General features: G+C 41.7%; 1 protein-coding gene across 1 annotated transcript in view; it reads left to right on the top strand.

Moving 5' to 3' along the window:
* egg (SET domain bifurcated histone lysine methyltransferase eggless) overlaps positions 1-21,893 on the top strand; it is a 50,618-nt gene that overhangs the window by 17,457 nt on the left and 11,268 nt on the right. Inside the window, exons 12-20 of the mRNA XM_080271248.1 lie at positions 129-185; positions 775-890; positions 1,635-1,774; positions 6,664-6,871; positions 10,027-10,194; positions 11,604-11,743; positions 12,814-12,991; positions 13,501-13,720; positions 16,547-16,732. Coding sequence (XP_080127374.1) covers positions 129-185; positions 775-890; positions 1,635-1,774; positions 6,664-6,871; positions 10,027-10,194; positions 11,604-11,743; positions 12,814-12,991; positions 13,501-13,720; positions 16,547-16,732 — 1,413 coding nt within the window. The remainder of the gene's footprint in view (positions 1-128; positions 186-774; positions 891-1,634; positions 1,775-6,663; positions 6,872-10,026; positions 10,195-11,603; positions 11,744-12,813; positions 12,992-13,500; positions 13,721-16,546; positions 16,733-21,893) is intronic.

Genomic DNA, 21,893 nt, shown 5'->3' on the forward strand with positions numbered 1-21,893 from the left:
ACAGGTAAAGCTCAAAGAGTAATGGGTGTATATTTAACAGAGGAGTCCATTTAGTAGTATGCCCAAGATATTTATGTATTCATTTACTGATTAATTTCTTTATTTATTGTAATTAAAACAGGGTGCAGTGGTGGAGTATGGGACATTTGGCCAGGGTCAGGACAACGAGAACACCGAGAGTTCTAGTAAGCGTCGTCAGTTTTTGTACCACTCAGTTTTGTGTCTTAATACCAGCCCTCATACCACAACACACTCACCCCACTGTCACAACATAAATTACAATCAGTTCCCTATATCCTCGCTTTATTGCATTCGTTGCCGCCATGGCATAGTAATCCTCCTCACTGTCACAGTTTAAAATTAAACTCACACACAGTCCACACCACCCTCACCATATTGCAACCTCCCTATACTACAAAACACTCCCCTCACTATCACAGCACACTCTCTTCACTATAACAACACACAATACAAACGGTCCTCCATGCCCTCAGTGTAGTGCAGCCTCGTCCCACAACACGCTTTATGCATCTCACTCTCACAACACAGACAGCACCTCAGTGTAATACCAACAAAAGATCCCAGAGCATGTAGTTGATGTCACTGGTTTTGTGCTATCCACCAGGTTCACATCCGGCTGAGCCTGGGGTTGCATCTCTTACTACAGCTCTTACTACAGCTTGAATATTAATATTGTCTAAGTGGGAATGAAGGTAAAACAAGTGTGAATGATGAGTAAGGTGAGTAACTTATTTACATTGTGTGTGTTGCCAGATGAGAGTCAGGGAGAGCGTCGTGCAGTGGCCAGAAAGAGCACATCCTCACGCCCTGGCACACCACCCAGGGAGATAATGGTCAAGGTGGAACAGGAGTCAAAGGGGTCATTCACCGTGAGTATACATGAATGTGTATTTGACCCATATCATTATGTTGGTTTTACTCTAACTTGGCCTAGATGTTCATTATTTTGCAGCGTATTTCACATAGCTCAGTGGCAAAATAAGACAGTATTACAGCTCTACATCTTTTCCACAGTCCTTCATCTTGTCTAACATTATATTCTAGTGTTAATTTACTGTTACAGCTCAGCATTCAGGATGGAGAAATAGGAGGTTTAGGCCACTTACTGCTAAATATGGTATTAGTATGCTGCTGATAGTTCTTTTGCTTATATACTTTTTCTTTTATTGTTTTGGATCCTGCCTCACCGTTTGTTTTAGGGGGAAGAATGAAGGTTAGGATCATCCAATAAATTACCAACATGCCAGGAATTGAACCCGGGACCCTTAGGCGAGAGCCAGGGTGTTATCCTCTTCAGGCCCACAGTGGGGGTGGAGGGACATTGGTTACAAGATTGTGACAATGTGATATAACTTTTGCCTGGTCATGGTGTAGCGTTATGCTGGCTGGCTCTCACCTGAGAGTCTCAGGTTCAATTCCCAACATATTGGTAATATATTGGATGATTTTTCTTGTGTAAAGTACATGTTTCTTTCTTCAGAGGTTAGGATGATGATGATGATGATATGATGATAATGATGATATGATGATGATGATGATGATAACCTTGCCGATGACAGCGTTGATGATGAGAACTGTGGTGCTGCTGCTGATGATTTTTACTTTCCCCACAGAATCACTCATACAATGACAAGGTTATTGAATTCAAGCCACATGCTGTCTGTACACATCGGTGCCTGGCAGATGGAGATAGCATGGAGAAGTACAAAGGTGTCTCTCCACTGCTGTATCCCCTCATATATGGCTGGCAGAGGTGAGGACAGACTCTTCTCACAGGAGCTGTTTCCTCCTGTCTTCCCCTTCGTCTCCTCAACCATTTTCTTTGCAGCTTTACGTTGGCCATTACTAAGTGATGGTCCGAGACTCCATTCCCCCACCCTCTCCACACTACCTTGCATCCAACACTTGTCTTCTCATTCGCTCATCCACACACACATAGTCTATCATTGCCTTTTGTTCAACAAGTTCACCATCCATCCTCCTCATGACTCTCCATGTATACCAGTGGATCATCTTATGTCAAAAGTAGGTGTTGGCTATTGCTAACCTCTTACCAGCACAGATGTCCACCAAAGCACTACCATTCCCATCTACTTCAGCTGGCACACCCCACTGACCAACCACTCCATCCACTCGTACATTCCAAACTTTGCCATTCATGTCTCCAATCAAAAGAACTCTCTTGCTCCTCTCAAATTTGTCCATACATGCTTCTACTCTTGCTCAAAACTCATCTTTCACTCTTGCCACTCGGTCCTCAGTTGGAGCATACACACATACAATCGCCCATGCTTGTATACCTACTTTCATCCTCACCCATACAATCCTTGCTCCAACTGTTCCATACTCTCTTACATTCTCCTTCCACTTCTTGCTTATCATCAGACATACTCCCTCTCTTGCCCTCTCATTCTCATTAACTCCCGCAAATATACCTGACCCGTATTCCCATTCCCTCACCCTTTCACCTTTCCATTTAGCTTCAGTCAGTCCACATATATCCACTCTTGCATCCTCAAACACCTGAACAATCTCTCTCTCATTCACTTCATCATTCACTCCTCTCACATTCCACATTCCCACCCTCAGAATGTCCTTTGTCTGTTCCTTAGTTGTCAACATAGTCCGTCCTGGTCCGAGGCGCTTTATTCGCTTGTTTAGTTAGTTCTCTTTACGGGGTGGGGCAGTAACCCACAGCCAAATTCAAGATCTATTAATTTCGAGATACCTGGACACACTGTGTTTGAAAGACGAGATCATAGGGAGTAGGAAAAACAGACAGAGGGAGACAGTTCCAGAGTTGACCTGTTGCATAAATGAAGGACTGGGTGTAATGGCTGACTCTTGCATTAGAGAGTTGGGCAGAAAAGAGATGAGAGTTTGTTGCTAGACAGGTGCTACCTGCCGGGCTGCTGTAGTGGAGGAGGGCTGCCAGCAGACAGCTCAGAGGAGCAGTGACCATTGAAGGATCGATAGAAAAGAGATAAAGATACAACAGTGCTGCAAAGTGACAGGTTGAAGGGACCATTAAGAGGAGGAGAGTTAATGAGATGAAAAGCCTTTGACCTCATCCTGTTGAGAAGAGCTGTATGTGGGAAGCCTTCCCGCACATGAGAGTGGACTCTACACAGGGGCAAATAAAACCTGTGTATAAAGTCAACAGCTGTGCAGGGGTAAAGAAGGTATGGAGTTGGCTTAAGATGCCCAATCTCTTGGAAGCAGATTTTACAGGAAATGTAATATGTTATATCCAAGATAAATCCTGAGAGAATGAAACCTCAAGTATGTTTGAAGATGGTGTAGGACTGAGCTGGATATTGTTAAAATTAGGGGATACTCCTGTGGAAGATTTTTTTGATAGCTCTAGAAGAATAGTGGCTGTCTACAACAGCAGCTATAGAGTGACCAGAAAGGAAGCTAGAGATGAAGGCACAGATAGAAGGATAGAAAGCTTTAGAGCGTAGTTTGGAAATTAAAGATTTATGCCAGACTTGATTGAAAACCTGTGACATGTATAGTAAAAGTTTTTTTTTAACAAACACCGATTTAGCGGAAGCCGGAGATAACAGAATAATTTTTTTACTTTTTTTTTTTTTTTTTTCCAATTTAAAGGAAAATTTCCATTAAAATGAGTATAATTCCGATGAAATTCCATTCCGAAAACCACCTAATTACCGGAGAAAGTCCCGGAAATCAAGCACATCATCAGGCCCATACCAGAAACACTCGCCTGACCAGCAGTGTGTGGTGTTGCCATATGTCCCTGCCAAACATGCAGTCTTCATATGATCCCCCAACTGTAAGCAAGTGCTTTGCGTGTGTGAGGCTTTGTCTAGGTACTGCGGCCTTGTTTTTTTTTTTGTTTTTTTTCCAATGAACCAAAACCTTTATGAACTATACCTAAGGTTCAGGTAAAGAAGGAGAGGGTGAGTCTTTCTCTTGGCCAGAAATTGGAAATAATTGAGAAGTCGGAGCACCATCCCTGATGCTCCCTAGTCTTTCTGTCACCCCTCTACCACCTCTAGTGCTGATTAAGGGTGACTCTGACAGTGATTAAAACCACACCCAGGCCTGACACAGGTTTGGGGCGGCCAGTATGGGTACCTATGTCAGGCATTTTTCTGCAGCAAGTGCAGAACCCCTACTTTTGGAGGTAAGCCTTACTGTAGTTTACTATACTACAGTATAGTACTGTATTTGGTACAATACTATCCTCACTTTTTTTCTTTATGTGTGCATATTCTATTACTAAGTCAGTACTGTATGTATCACTGTTAACATGTACTGAATAATGCATTTAAGTGGGGGTATTAACTATGTTTCATATTGTAATGTGTAGCATTGAGAGTTAGCAGAGTTTGACAGGTTTGGGTGTGCATTGTCAGGAACTCAGCTTGACTGTTGGCTTCAAGGATTTAGCAGAAAGTACCTCAGAATACCAGAAAAGTTTCCTTTATATCGAACCTTGCTTATGGAATTGGATTTAGCAGAAAATTCGAGATAATGGAATGAGGGTTGACTGAATTAGTTTGTTAAATCGAGCTCCTACTGTATATCTTGTACTCTTCTTCAAGTTATAATGTGGGCACCTCTTTGTATTAGGCCTATTGATTATTCTTTTTGAGGTGTACTACAAGCCAAATAGTTTCCTGTACACCAGGAAACCATTTACTATGCTGGGTGGTAACCATATAACCAAATTTTGGCACCTGGTAGTTTAGTGGGTAATTATGGCACTCCAATTGGATTGAGCAGGTGAAGGTTTATATCCAAGGGATGGTTGAGGTTTATTGCTCATGTAATGCCACTCAGGGATGAGTGAAGCTGGTCACTCTCATCTCAAACTTCAAGACCAACTTTCCTAGCCCTGGGCTCCTACGCTTCTCATGGGGCAACATAGGATTGGATGATGGATGGATGGACTACTAATAACAGTTCCTCAAACATTTCATACAGAAAAACCTTACTTTAACTGACAAATTGGGGCCCAAACTATTCCGAAAGAGTGAAAGTTCGATAAAAGCGACATCTGGACTTCCCCTGGCTAACCCGGACTTTTTCTCATATATCAGACATTAGTCCAGATCGCACCAATAGTTTTTCACAACCATTGCAGTACTGTACTGTATTATACATTCACTATAATAACCAAATGGTGTAATGTATATAAAATAATACTCCATTATACACTGATGAACATGTCTTTTATGTACCTTATTGTGGTGAACATAGCTGAAGTGGTCAGGCAGTCTGGAGCGCTTCTGGCCATATCAGACTTTTCTGATATACTATTTAAGAATTTAATCCAGTCGGCACCCCGATTCCGATAAAGGTGAATTCCGGTATATTGCAGTCCGTTATATCGAGGTTTTACTGTATATTAAACTCCTTAAATTTAAATGTACTGGTCACTTATTTTGAGAGTGGTTGTTTTCGACCGGTACATATGAGTGGAAGTGGTGGGATGTGAGGCAAGGCTTGGCTGGCAGTTTGTTGGTGTTTTTTGTTTAACTGACAGTGTTTTTGTCCTTACCATCCCTGGGATGAGCTGTTTGGAGTGGCCCAACGTATCCCCGATGTTGACTGCCAATGCTATGCCACCATGTGTATTTGAAACTCACCAAATTAATCACCAAGGGGAGAAATTAGGGATGTAATGGGGTCTGTAAATGTCTGCATTGCCTGTAGGCAAAGTGGGGATCCTCTGTTTGGTTCAGTGGTAACATGTTCGCGTGTGGAGCGCGACGGCCTGAGTTTGAATCACGGCCAGGACAGTGTGATCAGCTTGATAAGTTTTCAGCTATTACATCCTTATGGGGTGATAGTGTATGATTGATGGAATATTGTTTGTAGGATGGAGACTGAATAGTTTCCAAGATACAGATTTTTAGTAGGCGGAAAGTGTCAATATGCTTGAGTTTTGCATGTTTGAAGCCACAGCTATGGTCTGGAGGGGTCAAAGCATTGGTAATTGGTAAGGGAATGAGTGTGTGGCCCATTTCACAGGGCATGCTATGATTAGTTCTTTCTTTGTTGTGTTTTCTGTTTCCTTGCTTTCTGTACCCCTATTTACCTCGTCCTTAGATGGGAAAGAGAGAGGCCAGGATGTTGACAGTGTTCATCATCACTTGAATCCCCCAAATGTTCTTTTTAGCTAGTTTTTGCTGCTGCTGCTACATGATTTTATTGACCATAAGGCTTCATGTGTTGAAGGAGTTTATGAAGTCTACAGTATATCTTACACCATCAATTCAAAGAGTCTGTTCTAAGCTGAATAAAATTGTTAGGATATATCAGGAATATTGAAGAACACATCCCTAGACTTACTGAGTTAGTGATTGTTGTTGTTCTTACAGACAAGTTTGCCATCAACATAAGAAGCTGTAACTAAGCACAGTATCTAATAAATCAGTTTACATATGCCCTTCGATTCAAGGGTAGCCACATAAGAGTTGATAACTAAGCACATTATCTAATTAATCAATTTACATATGTCATTTGACCCAAGGGTTTTGTTGAAATAATATCAAGTTGGAGCAAGAGTAAAATATGGTGTTTCATTAAAGAGGGTGTTGTACTCCTGACAGACTATGCAACTAATGTAAGAAGTTTGTGACTAAGCACAATATTAACTTCCAACAGACAAGTATGCAGGCAGCGTAAAAAGTCAGTAACTAAGCATGATATCTACTATGTGGCTCCCTGTGGACGACGTCTGCGCTCCATTGAAGATATCTTCCAATACCTACGCATCACAGAGTCGGCACTGGAGATTGACTGCTTCTCCTTTGAGATTGCTGTTGATGTGTCCAGTGAATGGGAGCCATTCAGGAAACTGCTTTATGTTGAGGTGAGTGTGTATTTACCTATTTGTAGTATACAGGAATTGAGCAATGATTGTGTTGTCCTTTCTCCATATCCACATTTATCTAGTCAACTTTCACACACATGAATGTTTTTCTCCTGCACCACCTTTTCATCTAAGTCGTTCCAAATATTTATGTATTTACCTAATACTTTGAACCTAATTGTGATATACACGAAATGTGCTATGCTTGTGGGTTCCCGTCGCTGTTTCTCAGTAAGTAAAATTTAACTTTAAACTCGTTTAAGTTTTTAGACTGGACGATCTCTTTGTCCAGGCTATTCCATAAGTCTATACTTCTGTAAGGAAAGCTATATTTCTTGATATCCTTCAAGCAGCTTGACTTTTTCAATTTCATTCTGTGTCCTCTTGTTGCTCTCTTATCCCATAAAAACAGATCTTCTTTGTCAATTTTATCTACTCCCACCATGGTCCTGAACATTGCAGTCGTGTCTCCCCTCTTTCTCCTTTCCTCTAACGAAGGCAAATTCAGCTTTTCCAGCCTCTCTCTGTATGACAGATCTCCCAGACTGGGAACCATCTTGGTTGCTGTTCTTTGTATTCTCTCAATCTTGTTTATATCTTTCTTTTTGTGTGGGGACCACACTACTGCCGCATATTCTAACCTGGGGCGGATCATGGCCACTATCAATTTTTTCATCATCTCCTCATCCATATAATGAAGTGCTACGCTTATGTTAGTCAAGAGTTTATAAGTCTCTCTAACTGACTTGTTAATGTGTTTTTCTGGTGACAAACTATCTTGGACCAGCACTCCCAAATCTTTCTCTTCTCTCATTTTTGTGATTAATTCATTACCCAACAAATAATTCAGTGATGGCCTCCTGGTACTTTTACCCATTTCCAATATTTTACATTTCTTAACATTAAATTTCATTTCCCACGTCCGGCTCCAATCATGTATCCAATCCAGATCCTCCTGCAGTACTTTACAAATCCTCCTCAACCTCTACCATCCTCAAGATCTTTACATCATCAGCAAACAGACTTGCATAACTATTCACTCCATCTACCATATCATTTATGTAAATCAGGAACATTATTGGTGCCAACACAGAGCCTTGAGGGACTCCACTTATTACTTCCCTCCATCCAGACATCCTATCCTTTACTACTGTCCTCCTTTGTCTGTCTCTCAAAAAGTCTCTCATCCATTCCAGGAGTTTCCCCTTCAGTCCTCCTATATATTCTAGTTTCCACATTAGTCTCTTATGAGGTACCTTGTCAAAGGCCTTCTCTAAGTCTAAGTACACACAATCCACCCAACTATCTCTCTCCTGTGCCACGTCAATCGCTCTTGAGTAAAAACTCAAGAAGTTGGTAACACATGACCTTCCATTTCTGAATCCAAACTGACAATCAGCCAAAATATTCATCTCTTCTTGATATTTTATCCATCTGTCTTTCAGGATTCTCCCACACAATTTTGCGACCATGCTGGTTAAAGACACTGGTCAATAATTCAGGGATTCTTCCCCGTTTCCTCCCTTATAAATTGATGCCACATTTGCCCTCTTCCATTCCTGTGGCACTTTCCCCTCTTCCAGAGAACAAACGATTAAACTGTGAATTTTATCCGCCAGTTGTTCTCTGCATTCCTTCAGTACCCGATTAGAAATTCCATCAGGTCCTGGGGCTTTCCTTACATCTTGAGTTTCCAGTAATTTATACACTTCCTGTACCTCCATTTTTATATCTTTTAGCACCAGTACAATTCTTATCACTCTCTCCCTTTCCAAAAACTCTTTTCATTAGTGAAAACCGATTGGAAACATTTGTTCATTATTTCAGCTTGCATTGCTGCATCTTTATAGACCTCTCCTTTTACTTTCAGTTTGGTGATTCCTACCTTTTGTTTCAGTTTGCCATTAACAAATCTATAAAACAGTTTGGGTTCATCCTTACATTTGTCTGTTATACCTTTTTCAAAATTCCTTTCTTCTTCTCTACGTATTCTTGTGTATTCATTTGTAGTTCTTTTATATTCTTCCTTTGTTCTGTTGTCACCTCTCTTTCTCCAGTTGTTCCACGCCTTATCTCTCTCTTTTTTTGCTGTCATACACCTTCTATTAAACCACTCCCTTTTCCTGTTTCTTCCCTCGTACTCTTGGTACAAATTTTTCCACTCCCAAATTATAGAGGTCTAGAAAGATATCCCACTTCTTCTGTATCTCGCTTGTTTCTCTGAACTTTCTCCAATCCACATTTTCAAAAAATTTTCTCAATCCTGTAAAGTTTGCTTTCCCCAAGTTGTATCTTCCCTGTCTATGAAGCTCGTCTCTTGGCTCGACGTTCCCTATTATCATCTGGAACTCAATGACCACATGATCACTTTTTCCTACAGGACAGAAATATTTCAATGATTCTATTACATCGGGTTCTTTGGTAAACAGTAAATCTAACCTTGCTGGTGTGTCCTCACCTCGGAACCGTGTCTCTTCTTTGACCCATTGCATCATCACATTCTTCATTATCATATTTAATAATATAGTGCCCTGCGAGTCCTCGCTACCTCTTGAGTCCCATTCTTCCCAGTTCACCTCTTTACAGTTAAAGTCACTCAGTAAAATTATATTATTGCTTTTCTCAATTATTTTTTGTAAATAACTAGCCATATCTGACAACATCTCCTGGTATTCGTCATCATTCCATGCTGTCGTCTTAGGGGGAACATACGCAACCGCCATATCTCTCTTAACATTCTCTCCAGTTTCTAATTTCATATTTATCACTTCAGCCCTGCCTTCTTCCATTTCCACAGTATCTACATTTATGTTGTTCTTCACAGCTATCATCACTCCTCCTCCCGTTTTTTCTTTTCTGTCTCTTCTCCACAGTTTGTATTTACCATGTGTGTGTGTGTGTGTGTGTGTGTGTGTGTGTGTGTGTGTGTGTGTGTGTGTGTGTGTGTGCACACACCCATGTGTGTGTGTGCACACACCCATGTGTGCACACTTGCATGCATGAGTACGTACATGTATATACTCCATACATTCCACCCAGTACTGAACCCCATCATTCATAACAATGACTTGCAGGATACAGACATGTAATGAGGACAAGGAGAAGAGCTTGATGTTTGTGATAATGTTGATCTTGACCAAACCTTTTTTTTCCAGGACATATCTAAAGGTGAGGAGAACGTATCCATCTCTGGAGTAAACTCACTGGACACAACAGAGCCACAAGAGCTGATGTACTGCAACGTTCGTCTCCCCACTGAGCATGTCCCCCTCAACTTAGACCCGGATTTCCTTATTTGCTGTGACTGTGTGGATGACTGCCAGGTGTGTTAGGCTTTGTTTCATTCTTGCTTTCCCATGTTTATGCTGGTTATATTCCTTTTTGCCACTCCAAATTATCCATCCACCTGTACTCCCTCACATTGTCCTTCCGTCTTGTTCTCAGTGTTTGTATTCTCCATTTAACTTTCTTTTATTGAACACACTTCCTTCTGCCACTTCAAACTACGGTAAAAGTCCTCTCATTTGGCATCTTCGGGACCAAGCACTTGCTGAAAGAGTAGAAACTGCCGGGAGACTGGGAAAACCAGCCAAAGAGTTTTAGCAGTCGTGGTCAGTCATCCCAGTGCAATCACAGTGTTTAGCAAGTATTATTGGTCAACCCTACGCATTAAATATTTAGTAAACAACTTGTATTTGATATATTTAATGATTGAGCTGGGGAAGGTTTATATCCAAGGGGTGGTTGGGGTTGACTGCTCATGTAATGCCACTCAGGGGTGAGTGAGGCTGGTCACTCTCAACTTAAATGCCGGGACCAGCTGCTTAGCCCCGGGCTCCTACGCTTCTCATGGGGTAATATAGGATTGGATGATGGCTGGATGGATGGATACAGTACACATGAACTTACCTCTGCCTATGTGTATTTACATATATACACCGTAAAATAGCACAAGATAGTTTCCAGACTTTCAAAAGGTCCCGCTCACAAAACCAGACACTCATGAGTCATGATGGCTGATGGCACATGCAGTGCTGGCAAGCAGAAATCTTCAAAAGCGCTAAGCTAAACTTTTAATCGCGCTAAACTATAGGAGAACTGTTAAAATTTTCGCGCTAAATTGGACTTCAAAATGCACCACATATATAGTATTGGCGCTAAATTATAATGAAAAGCACTAAATTATTATGAAAAGCGCTAGATCTAGCACCAACAGCACCAAATTGGCAACTATGGGTGCATGTGTGCTGCTTAGCTCAGCATGTGTGCCAGAAGAGCAGAAAACTTTCATAATGGAACCACAGTATTTATGAAAACCACCAAAAGACCAGAAATACTGTAAGACCAGATGCTGAATGAGAGGACTTTTATTGTACCAGTCCACATGTACTCCTCCACTTTGTCCTTCCATATTGCTTCATTCTTATGGTTCTACCACTAATTTTACATTTATTTTTATCTCACTGAGTTTCTTCAATCCAGCATTGCATTTTGTATCTCATTCTTGGTACCTCCAAATGATTTTATTCAGCTTGAGACGGACCTGTAGTAGTGAAGATGTTAATGAAGACTATATCTAACCCTCCCCCACCCCCATTTCTATTGACTGTAAAAATTATTGTAGCAGGAATAAGATAGAGACCTCATCATCAGAGTGAATTGTTTAGCTTTTTATTCTTAGTTAGTTATGCATGTCTAAACCACTTTACAGTTTTAATGTATTGATTTTCAGGATAAGTCAAAGTGTGCGTGTTGGCAGATGACAATACAGAACACGGCCATCCTGGAACAGACGGTGAACTATAAGGCCGGATACGAGTACCGACGTCTTTATGAGCAAGTCCAAAGCGGCATATATGAATGTTACTCCAGGTGAAAACAAAGCAGTGTATTTGGTTCTTGGCACTTTACTTGGTAGTTCACAAACCTAAATGTGGGAGACTCTGGTATGGCATGAATGTGAAAAGTTGATAGTAGGAGCAGTGGAAAAATGGGATTATTGAAGAAACAGGGTACAGTATTTGATTTTTGATAGATAACTCAGTATCCCACATTAACTTAACCCGATAGCTGCTACGTACATCATATGATCAATCTCTCTCTCTCTCTCTCTTTCATTTTAAGGCACGCTACATTTTTCACCGAAATGTCCATAAATAGCATATCACGGCCAAACTAAGGTCAATAATGAACTCATATTTGTTTTTTTATTCTTTTCCATGCACTGTTTCATTTAGCCTATAAAAGCAAAAATTATTTTTGAGGAAAACAAAAAAAAATCCCGTTTCTTGTGCATGGGATTGACATCGAAACCTAATGCTGCAGTTAACGGGTTAAGGGTATAAGACTTTGGTGTGGCATGAGTGTATAAAGTCAGGAGTAAGAAGGGTGGAAATGGGATTATAGACAAGACAGTTAACCTAAGCTGGTTACAAGTACTGATGTACAGGTATTTATGAGCAAGTCCAGAGTGACATGTATGAATGTGACCTGTACTCCAAGTGAGGTTGTCTACAAATATCTGAGTAGTAGATGAATGGCCACAATTGACCCGAGGAGGCATATAGTACTGTGAGAGTGAAATGTGGCTGCAGTCTTGGTAATCAGCCTCATAGTTATCACTCCTCGGCAAGAAACATTCAGTCACAAACATATGGAGTCAAGAGTTCAAGCCAAGTTGATTACACATGTGAGTTTATTTTTCCAGAAGTTTCTAGCAAATGTTGGAAGGTAATTACCTGATGTAGGCATTTGATTAAGTTTCCAGACTCTAGAAAGAATAAACTTTACCATGGACTTAGGAGAAAGCATGGCATAACTTGAAATGAATTGATTGATTAACTTGTATTCAATAAATTTTTTGGTACAGCATAGGGTGTTAACGTGTTTGCAACTACACTTCTGGTAAGCACCAGTGACTTTGACAGTTTCTGGTTTTGTAGGTGTAAGTGCAGTGCCCACTGCCTAAATCGTGTGGTGCAGCATCCTTTGCGACTGAAGCTGCAGCTATTCAAGACTGCCAGGCGAGGATGGGGAGTGCGCACTCTACACGACATCCCACGTGGGGGATTCATTTGCGTCTATGTTGGCAGGATGCTAAATGAAACCATGGCTAATGAGGTGGGTACCATGGCTTTTGTGGAACTGTGTATTGTTGTTGTTATGGCTCCAGGATCATTTGAAAGTAAATTTGTGGACTGTATGTTGAAGTAACTAGCCCATACTGTGCCTGCATGTATAACATTGCCAGCTACAGAACTGTTGGCCAGATAGTGCCAGGGTATGTATCCTGGGGAAGGCACTTGGTGCCACTCAATCGAGAGGTCCATCCACAGTCTGTGGCTTGGTAGGTAAAATGAGTAGCTAGGGTAATATCTAGGTAGGGTATCTGGTACCGTAACGTGGATGGTGCAATGGGCTTATATACCAGAACAGGAAATAAGTAACCCACTGGAGGTTCAAAGGCCTAAGTTATGAAGGTGAGGTCTGTTGCTAAGCTCCCTGTGACATCTGTGTCTCTCTGCCTTTACATTTACCAACCTTCTGTCAAAGGATGGGGAGGGAGTTGAGTAGTAATTAACCTGGCACTGTTCATCCATGTAACTTATTGCTATTATTGTTAATGGCAGGAGGGTAAAATCAGTGGTGGTGATGACTACTATGCAGAACTGGACTACATTGAGGTGATGGAACGCGCCAAAGATGACTACGAAGATGAACCCATCGACCCCGAGCTGGACAACTTAAGCAAAAACAATGACCCCGATAACGATAAGGACAATGACAAGGAGATTAGCGGGTCCTTTGCCAAATTACTGACGCGAGAATTGAGGAGAACCACAAGCACCGGTAAGGACAAGCATGTGGCCTCCAGTGGTTAATGGCTATAATGTTTAGAAAGACTTGATGAAGGATGAATGTTCTTTTTGGTGTTGTGTTTGTAGTATTAGCAGTAGTAGTTGTTCCCTAGGCAGTCTGGCCAAACAGCCCCGAGTCCCTAAGGAAGGCCAGGGCCAAGACCGGGCTTTCCCACAGAGCTCTCAAGGAGTGTATGTTGTATTGCTGGTGCAGGCGATTGCGTGCAATGGTGCAATGCAGTGTTCCATAATGTGCTTAACAGTATGGGGTGCTGTGTTGCAACCTGGACAGGCATCAGCGACTGAGTCCTCTGACAACTCAAGAAGGCTGGATGATCCCGACATCTCAGCCTGGCCAGGTGGACCTTGTCCTCACAAGGGAGGTAGGATTCAGAAGGGTGGATATCAGGAGGCCATGCATGCAGCTGTGTGTTGTCTTTGAGTGACTGAATGGAGCGATGAGTGATTTGAGCATGGATATGCTTCTGGAAGCTGGTCTGAGGTGGGCAATGGGGGAGACATGACAGTATTTGTGTATGATATCGTGTGCTGAGTGTTGTTTTGATGTTCCTTGGTGTGGGTGGATGTGCTGCCATGTGGTGTAGTGGATGGTATCGGTTTGTGGAGGCTGCGACAAGAATTTGTGTGCCTCTTATGTCTAGATGATCCTTGACTTTGAGACTTTGGTTTCTTAGTGTAGGTGTTCTGTGGGTGTAGTAGCTGTGCAGCTTGTGATTATTTGGGGGCCTTGTTCTGTATGGTCAGTAGGGTGTTGTACTGTGTTTTAGTGAAGTTGCATAATTCATCACTGAAAGTATATACTGTTTGTATGCTATTGTGGTGGTTTCTTTGTTGTGTCCAAATGTTGTATGGGCAAGTGACCTTAGGACATTTAGTCTTGGTGTTAATATTTTTAATGTTTGTGATTTGTTGTTTAAATGACATTGATATATTGTATGTGACACCAAGGATTTTGTGTGTGTGTGTGTGGGGGGGGGTTGTTTATGGTGAGGTGTGGAATATGTTCTGTTGTCCAGTGTGTGAGAAGGGTTACTGTAGATTTGGCCGGGGCTATATTGAGTCTGTTTTTGGTGAACCATTCATGTAGTGCATCGAGGTAAGATTGGAGGATGTGTGCAACTGTGTTTGTGTTTTAGTGTGTGTAGGAAGCTATGTGTATCTTTGGTGTGTGGGGTGTGGGTATGTCATGCATGTATATGTTAAAGAGTGTAAAGGACAAAACAGATCCTTGAGGGACGCTGTTTGTGAAGTTTCTGATGTTTGACTGACCGGCAAATGTTACATGCACACATCTGCCTGCTAAGTAGTTTGCCAGCCATCTTTTTGTGTTATTGTGCATATTTGTGTTGATTATTTTGTTTATGAGGTTATGGTGGAAGATGGCATCAGAAGCTTTGCTGATATCTAGTATGGCTAGGAGTGTTCTGTGTGGTGGCATAGCTGAATTGATGCCATCAAAAACTCTCTGTGTAAGGTCTATAAGAAGAGTGTAGCGGCTTGAAACAATGTTGTGATGGGGCTAGGAGGATGTGAGGTGTTACTAATTGTGATACTAGTCGTTCATTGAATTTGGAGAGGGTGCAGAGGAGTGTGATGGGACAGTGTGAGGAAGGCATTATTATGATTGCTGAGTTGTAATAACATTATATCATTACTGTATTAATCATGAAGTCCTATGACAAGAATGTGAAATAAACTGCAAAAGAGCAAAATTATTGGTCATGTTAGTGTAAAGTGGATATAGTTTTCATTTATAATAATAAAATATGATAATATAGTCTTTCATGTGGTTGAAAAGATTAGGAGAAATACACTGAGGTGGTTTGGACATGTGGAGAGAATGGAGAATGAAAGACTGACTAAGAGGGTGTATGTAGGTGAGGTGGAGGGAGGGAGAGGGAGGGGTAGACTGAGGATGAGGTGGAGGGATGGAGTTGAGAGGTATATGAGGGAGGGGGGGTGAGTTGGGGGAATGGTAGTCAAATGGTGGGTGACAGAGTGACTTGGAGGCGTTTTGTCTGCGGCCACCCTTTGCAGGATTAGGGTGTCGGGCTATTGATAGATAGATAGATAGATAGTCTTTCATTTTCAATCATGTGTTTGAAATCCCACCTGAGGGGGTGACTGTTGGATTTATTGAACTTTTGCACTTTATTGGACCAGGCTTCCCCCAGATTAGTTCAATTTAGTGAGGGTCAGCTGTATAGGTGGGTCCCGATGTTACTGGTACTGTACTTATGTTTATGGAAAGCTGCTTGTCGAGTGATTGCTTGTAAAGAAAGTACATAACCTGTGGGGGGGGAAAAAGAACGTTAGGTTAACTGATCACCACCAGGTCACACCTATAATGCTATGCAAAGTAATTTTAAAGAAGAAAAAAGGTTAGGTACATCTAAAGCACACATTACATCATGACCTGGCCTAATGCATATATATCTACTGTTATGGAAACAAAAAGATCCTCAAGAAATGCCACTGGAATGGCATTGTGTCCATGGTCTCTGAACTTTGACCAATAAATGCATGTAACTTCTGGGGTTAACATGAGTGTAATAACCCAGAGTAATAAACATGTCAACAAAGCATTATAATTTTTAAGAAAACATACAGTAAGAGTGAATTTCTCTCTTGACTCCAAACTTTTTTACTCTCAGCTGTGGATTTGCAAAGCTCCGAAGCTCACATAACCAAAATTGAGTGTAAATTGCCCAAGCTCAGATCATCGGATTCTCGTCTTACGAGCGCTCGTATAGCAGGACCTACCTGTATAACATTTAGTATTTGTTGCTGTTAATAGGTGGCTCCGAGTCGAACGACAGTGACAGCTTCTACAGTGAGAACGAGCCCGATAATCCTAATGAAGACCACGACTTTGGTCACCCGGCCCATATGAGGAAGGCCGGACGAGGGCTGGCCAAACGGGAGAAGTCGGCTCGCATCATGGAGAGGGCTGCTAAACGGTCCAGGCTGGCCCAAGGTGAAGGTACTATCATGATTGCTATTTCCTTTACCCCCCTGGTGAGAGGGAGGTAGATGATAAGGTTAAAGGCAGCCTAAACAGTGGCAGTTTAGTAGTATTTATGTATATGTGAGTGTGTGTCTGATGAGACGCCAATATCTGCTCCCTTGAATTTACTCCAACTTTGTCCTTCACTTCTCTCTTGCCAGGAGGGTAAAAGTGATTGTGATAGTACACACCACAGAGTTCCTGTTTTTCAGCTTTATATCTAGCATTACAGTCTGGATTCCAGGGGCCTGAATGTTGAGTGAATGAGTTTGGCCTCAATTATTTGGATGCTTTTGATTATATCATCCTCTGCCATGTTTTTCTCTTTTCTTGCTTTCTGGACTGTACCTCATCCCATCCTTAGGTGGGGAAAAAAAGTCAGGAGGAGGATGTTTTGGGGTCAGTTTTACAGCCATTTTTAATTTGTTTTGGAACTTAATTCATACTAAATGACTGACTCCACATGATCTGTCAGGTGTATTGTCATGTTGCTCAACCCCAGTCTGTCTGTAGGGCTATCCTGTTTCATGAACTGATGTTTCCTTGTGATTCACAGTGCCTTGTCTCAGCATGGTGTAGGGAAAAGTATGAAGGTTTTGTTCCTGGATGGATGTAGCTTTGCATCCCACTACCCAATTAACGGGCACCACTTTACCCCGTGATTTGGTTATATGGTTAACATCCAGTGTTGTAAATCAATTCCTGGGTTATAGGAAACTATTAGACTTGTCACTCAGTGTAGAGCCATCTGAAGCAGAGAGAAGAGTAATAAAAAGGGACAGGAAGGATATGTGCATCCCGTGAAGAAAAAGAAGGAAAAAAATGTGCAGATAGACCTGTGAGGTAGAGGCAGGATTCAGGGTGCTGGAATGATGTGTGAATGAGGGTGTGGCCCATTCCACTGACCACGGGCTGGGCAAGTAGGAGAAATTAGCCCATATCATGGAGAGGGTAGCAAAATGACAACAGGATGGCCCAGGCTGAAAGTATGGATCATAAACCTGTTACTCATGCTTAAGAATTAAGAAAATTTATGATGACACTACTTATCCAGACCGTAATGATGATGATGATTATGGTGGGAGTTTACTTTGATTTGGAGTTAGATTACAAGGAGCATATTATGTAGGCTGGTAGATGCTGTGATCTGCACATCAGAAATTTCTATTTTCTGGGACAGTTCATGAACAGATGCTGTCTTGTCAGTTAGGTCACTCAGCTGTCCTGTCTTGTGTTGATTATTGCAGTGTTTTATTAGTTGGCCTTCCAAATTATCAATTAAAGAAGGTTCACTTGGTCCTAAAATAGAGCTGCAAGGCTTGTTTTTGGTCTTTCACCAAAAACACCCTCAACTTCATACCATATACAGTAGTTGCACTGGTTGTCAGTAAAAGCTAGAATTGACTTTGTCTCTTGACTTCAAGATTCTTAGGTTTGGTGAACCTAAGTATGTTGGTGACCTACTGAAACATTTCAAGATTCTTAGGTTTAGTGAACCTATGTATGTTGGTGACCTACTGAAACATTTCAAGATTCTTAGGTTTGGTGAACCTATGTATGTTGGTGACCTACTGAAACATTTCAAGATTCTTAGGTTTAGTGAACCTATGTATGTTGGTGACCTACTGAAACATTCACCAGCTTGTTCTGATGCAGTACTGTGGAACAGTGATGATACTTTGTGCCTTGAAGAACCAGGAGCTGTCCGGCAGTTATCTTTCTCTGCGTGGACATTTTCTTATGTTGCACCGAGGCAATACAATAAGCTGCCCATATCAATAAAATAGCTTACTTCTGTCATTTCCTTTAAGAGGCAGCTTAGGATACTTTTCCAAAGAAATTATGATCTTGAAAGAGGTGTGATGACAGAAGGCTACAGAGTTTAATTGATGGCACAGCCTAAATGTAATTTTGTACTGCACACAAAATTAATGGTCATATATATATATATATATATATATATATATATATATATATATCATCATCATCATCATCATCATTATCATCATCATCATCATTATCCGGAGCTCCTTTCCCACCCTAGGGCAAGGTGAGGAGTAGCAACGTCCAGAGAGCCCAAGTTTGCTCGGTCCAATGGGCCACGCTTGCATTTACTCATCATTCAAGCCCCCGGTTTCCCGGCTGTATCTGATATGCCTAGAATGTCCACCACGTACTGTAGCTTCAAATAAAAGTATCCGATAGAGTCAGTCCGGACGCTGTCATGTTAAAAGGGGTGCCAAATCCCTGATCATGCGCTTCTTACAATATTCATCCAGTGAGCTCAATCTATTGTCAGTCCCCTAGCCTTACCAAATTCCATACATCTTTTCCTCACACAGTCATCCACCATATCCCTTCACCTTCTCCTTGGCCTACTTTGCCTCCTCCCTCCTTCAAATTTACTTAGATATACCTTTTTGACCATTCTGTTGTTCTCCATTCTCTCCACATGACCATACCATCCCAGTACACTCACTTCGATTCTGGTGTCCACAGACTTCCTCACACCATATCTTTCATGAGTGACATTATTTCGTATCCTGTCCGTTCTCCGTACTCCACATACATTCCTCAGCAGTCCCATCTCCACTGCTGCTCTCACTCTTGACTTTATTTTCATGCCACACCATAGTTTCACATCCATTTGTTAAAGTTGGCACTAACACTCCCTCATGTAAGCCTCGTGCAGCTGCAACACTCAAGGCTCTGTTTCTTATCAAGGCCTTCATTGCACCAGCTACTTTCCTTCCTTGTGTCACTCTATTTTTCACTTCTGCACATTTTCCTCTCTTTTCTATCAATGTACCCAGGTATTTGAACTCTCTCACCCATTTCAGTCTTTCTCCATTCACTGTAAGATCACACTGAGAGTCACCTTCCCTCTTGATTACCATCACTTTACTCTTTTCTACATTTGCCCTTAATGCACAATGCTCATAGACATCAGCAAAACTCTGCACTAGTCTACCAAGTTCATGTCTAGTATTTGCAAGTAGCATTGCATCATCAGCATTCAACAAATATGAGATATGCCATCCATCACCATTCATTACCAATGCCATCCCTCTCTCCATTACTCATATTTTTACTTCTCTCATCACCCCATCCATTTATATATTGAACGACCATGGGGACATCACACACCCTTGTCGCACACTGACATTGATCGTGAACCATTCACTTATATGCCCATTTACCCTTCCTTACACATGCCCCACTACCATCATAAAAACTCTTGACAGCACCTAGCAGCTTACCATCTACACCGTACGTATGCAAAACCTTCCACAATCCCTCTCTGTCCACTTTATTGTATGCCTTTTCCAGATTCATAAATCCAATAACCACCTTATAGTCCTTTTCACAAGCCTTTTGCACTGTCAGTCTCACTGCAAATATTTGATCACACATTCTCTGCCACCCCTAAAGCCACCCTGTTCATCACTCACTAGGACTCCTGATATCTCTCTTACTTTATAATAATTCTTCCTTATACCTTCCTCACAGCACCCAATAAACTTATGCCATGATAATATTTGCACTCACTTTGCTTACCTTTATTTTTGTGCAGGGGTACAATCACAGCCTTTTTCCACTCAGCTGGCAGTTTCACTCATGCAAACCTTCGTACATATCTCCAACAAGTACTTCAATCCACTCTTGCCACTACACTTAATCATCTCTGCATACACCTCTTCAACCCCAGCTGCTTTCCATTTTTCAGCAGCTTCACAGCATTCTTTACCTATGTGAGTGTCACGTCTCCTGGCACTGCATTCCTTCACTGCACACCTGCAAAACCAATCATGTTTACAGCCGCTTTGCTCTCTCTCTATTCCCATTCATCAGGCTTTCAAAATATTCTTTCCATCTTGTCTGTACTTCATCCTCATGAGTAGATAATATACCATGTACATCCTTCACACTTTTGCATTTCTTTCCGCTTTCACTTCTACATTTCCCCATCTCTTTCCAGAATAATTTCCTATTTTCAGACTAATTTGCATTCATTTTTTTTCCTAGATCTTCATTTACCTCCTCCTTATCCTCTTCACAAGTCTCTTTACGTGCTGCTTGCTATCAATATATTCAGTTCTTATTTCAATTGAACCCTGTCCTGTAACCACTATAGCCATTTCTTCCTGTTTTTTTTTTTCCACTGCTTTCTTGACCTCTTCATCCCACCTTCCCTACCTGTCTTCTTTGTTGTTACTCTTGCCACACCACACACTGCTTTAGCATTCCTAACTAAGCAATCCCTGTATGCATTCCACAGGCTGTCCAGATCCATTTCATTCCATCTCTTGCCCTACTTTGGTTCTGTATTCACCTGCCATTTCTTTGATCCTTAGCATCTATAAGTCTTTCTCCCTGACTCCTCCTCTCTCTCCTGGTCCACCTCACTCCTCTCGGCTTGATTTTGCATACCACAATCATATGATCTGATGGACCTCCACGTCGTCCTCTCATGGCCCTGGTATCAGCAACTATTCCCATCATTCAGCACATAATCAGTAAGGCTCAGTTCAGCGTGATCCTTATTCCCTCTGTACCATGAATATTTATGTGCATCATTGTGTTTCAGATATGAGTTACAAATGCACAACTTCCTTTCCTGACACATATCCTTCAAAGCTACAGAATGTAGTGAATGTTTTTGGCTTATCAGATAGAGCCAGGATTCCGGTGGCTTGAATGATGAGTCAATGGAAGCGTGGCCCATTGGACTGGGCAAACTTGGACTGTCTGTGGCTCATTGGATTCTGCAAATTTGGGCTATCTGAACATTGTTACTCCTCACCCTGCCCTAGGGTGAGAAAGGAGGTCTGGATTATGATGATGATGATTACTCCATTACAACCTATTATGTCGGATATGTTTATGTGAAGCTACTGAATGTGGCGGATGTTTTTGGCACATCAGATAGAGCCAGGATTCCGGGAACTTGAATGATGAGTGAATGGAAGCGTGGCCCATTGGATTGGGCAAACTTGGGCTGTCTGGATGTTGCTACTCCTCACCCTGACCTAGGGTGGGACAGGAGGTCCAGATGATGACGATGATGGTTATATCATCCTCAGGACCAGTGCCTACTCTTCCATTCGTATCACCCATTGCGATCACTTTACAGCTC

The sequence above is a fragment of the Coenobita brevimanus genome, chromosome 45, assembly GCF_032717465.1.
Source record: "Coenobita brevimanus isolate Jiangsu-jjx chromosome 45, ASM3271746v2, whole genome shotgun sequence".
Classification (NCBI taxonomy): domain Eukaryota; kingdom Metazoa; phylum Arthropoda; class Malacostraca; order Decapoda; family Coenobitidae; genus Coenobita; species Coenobita brevimanus.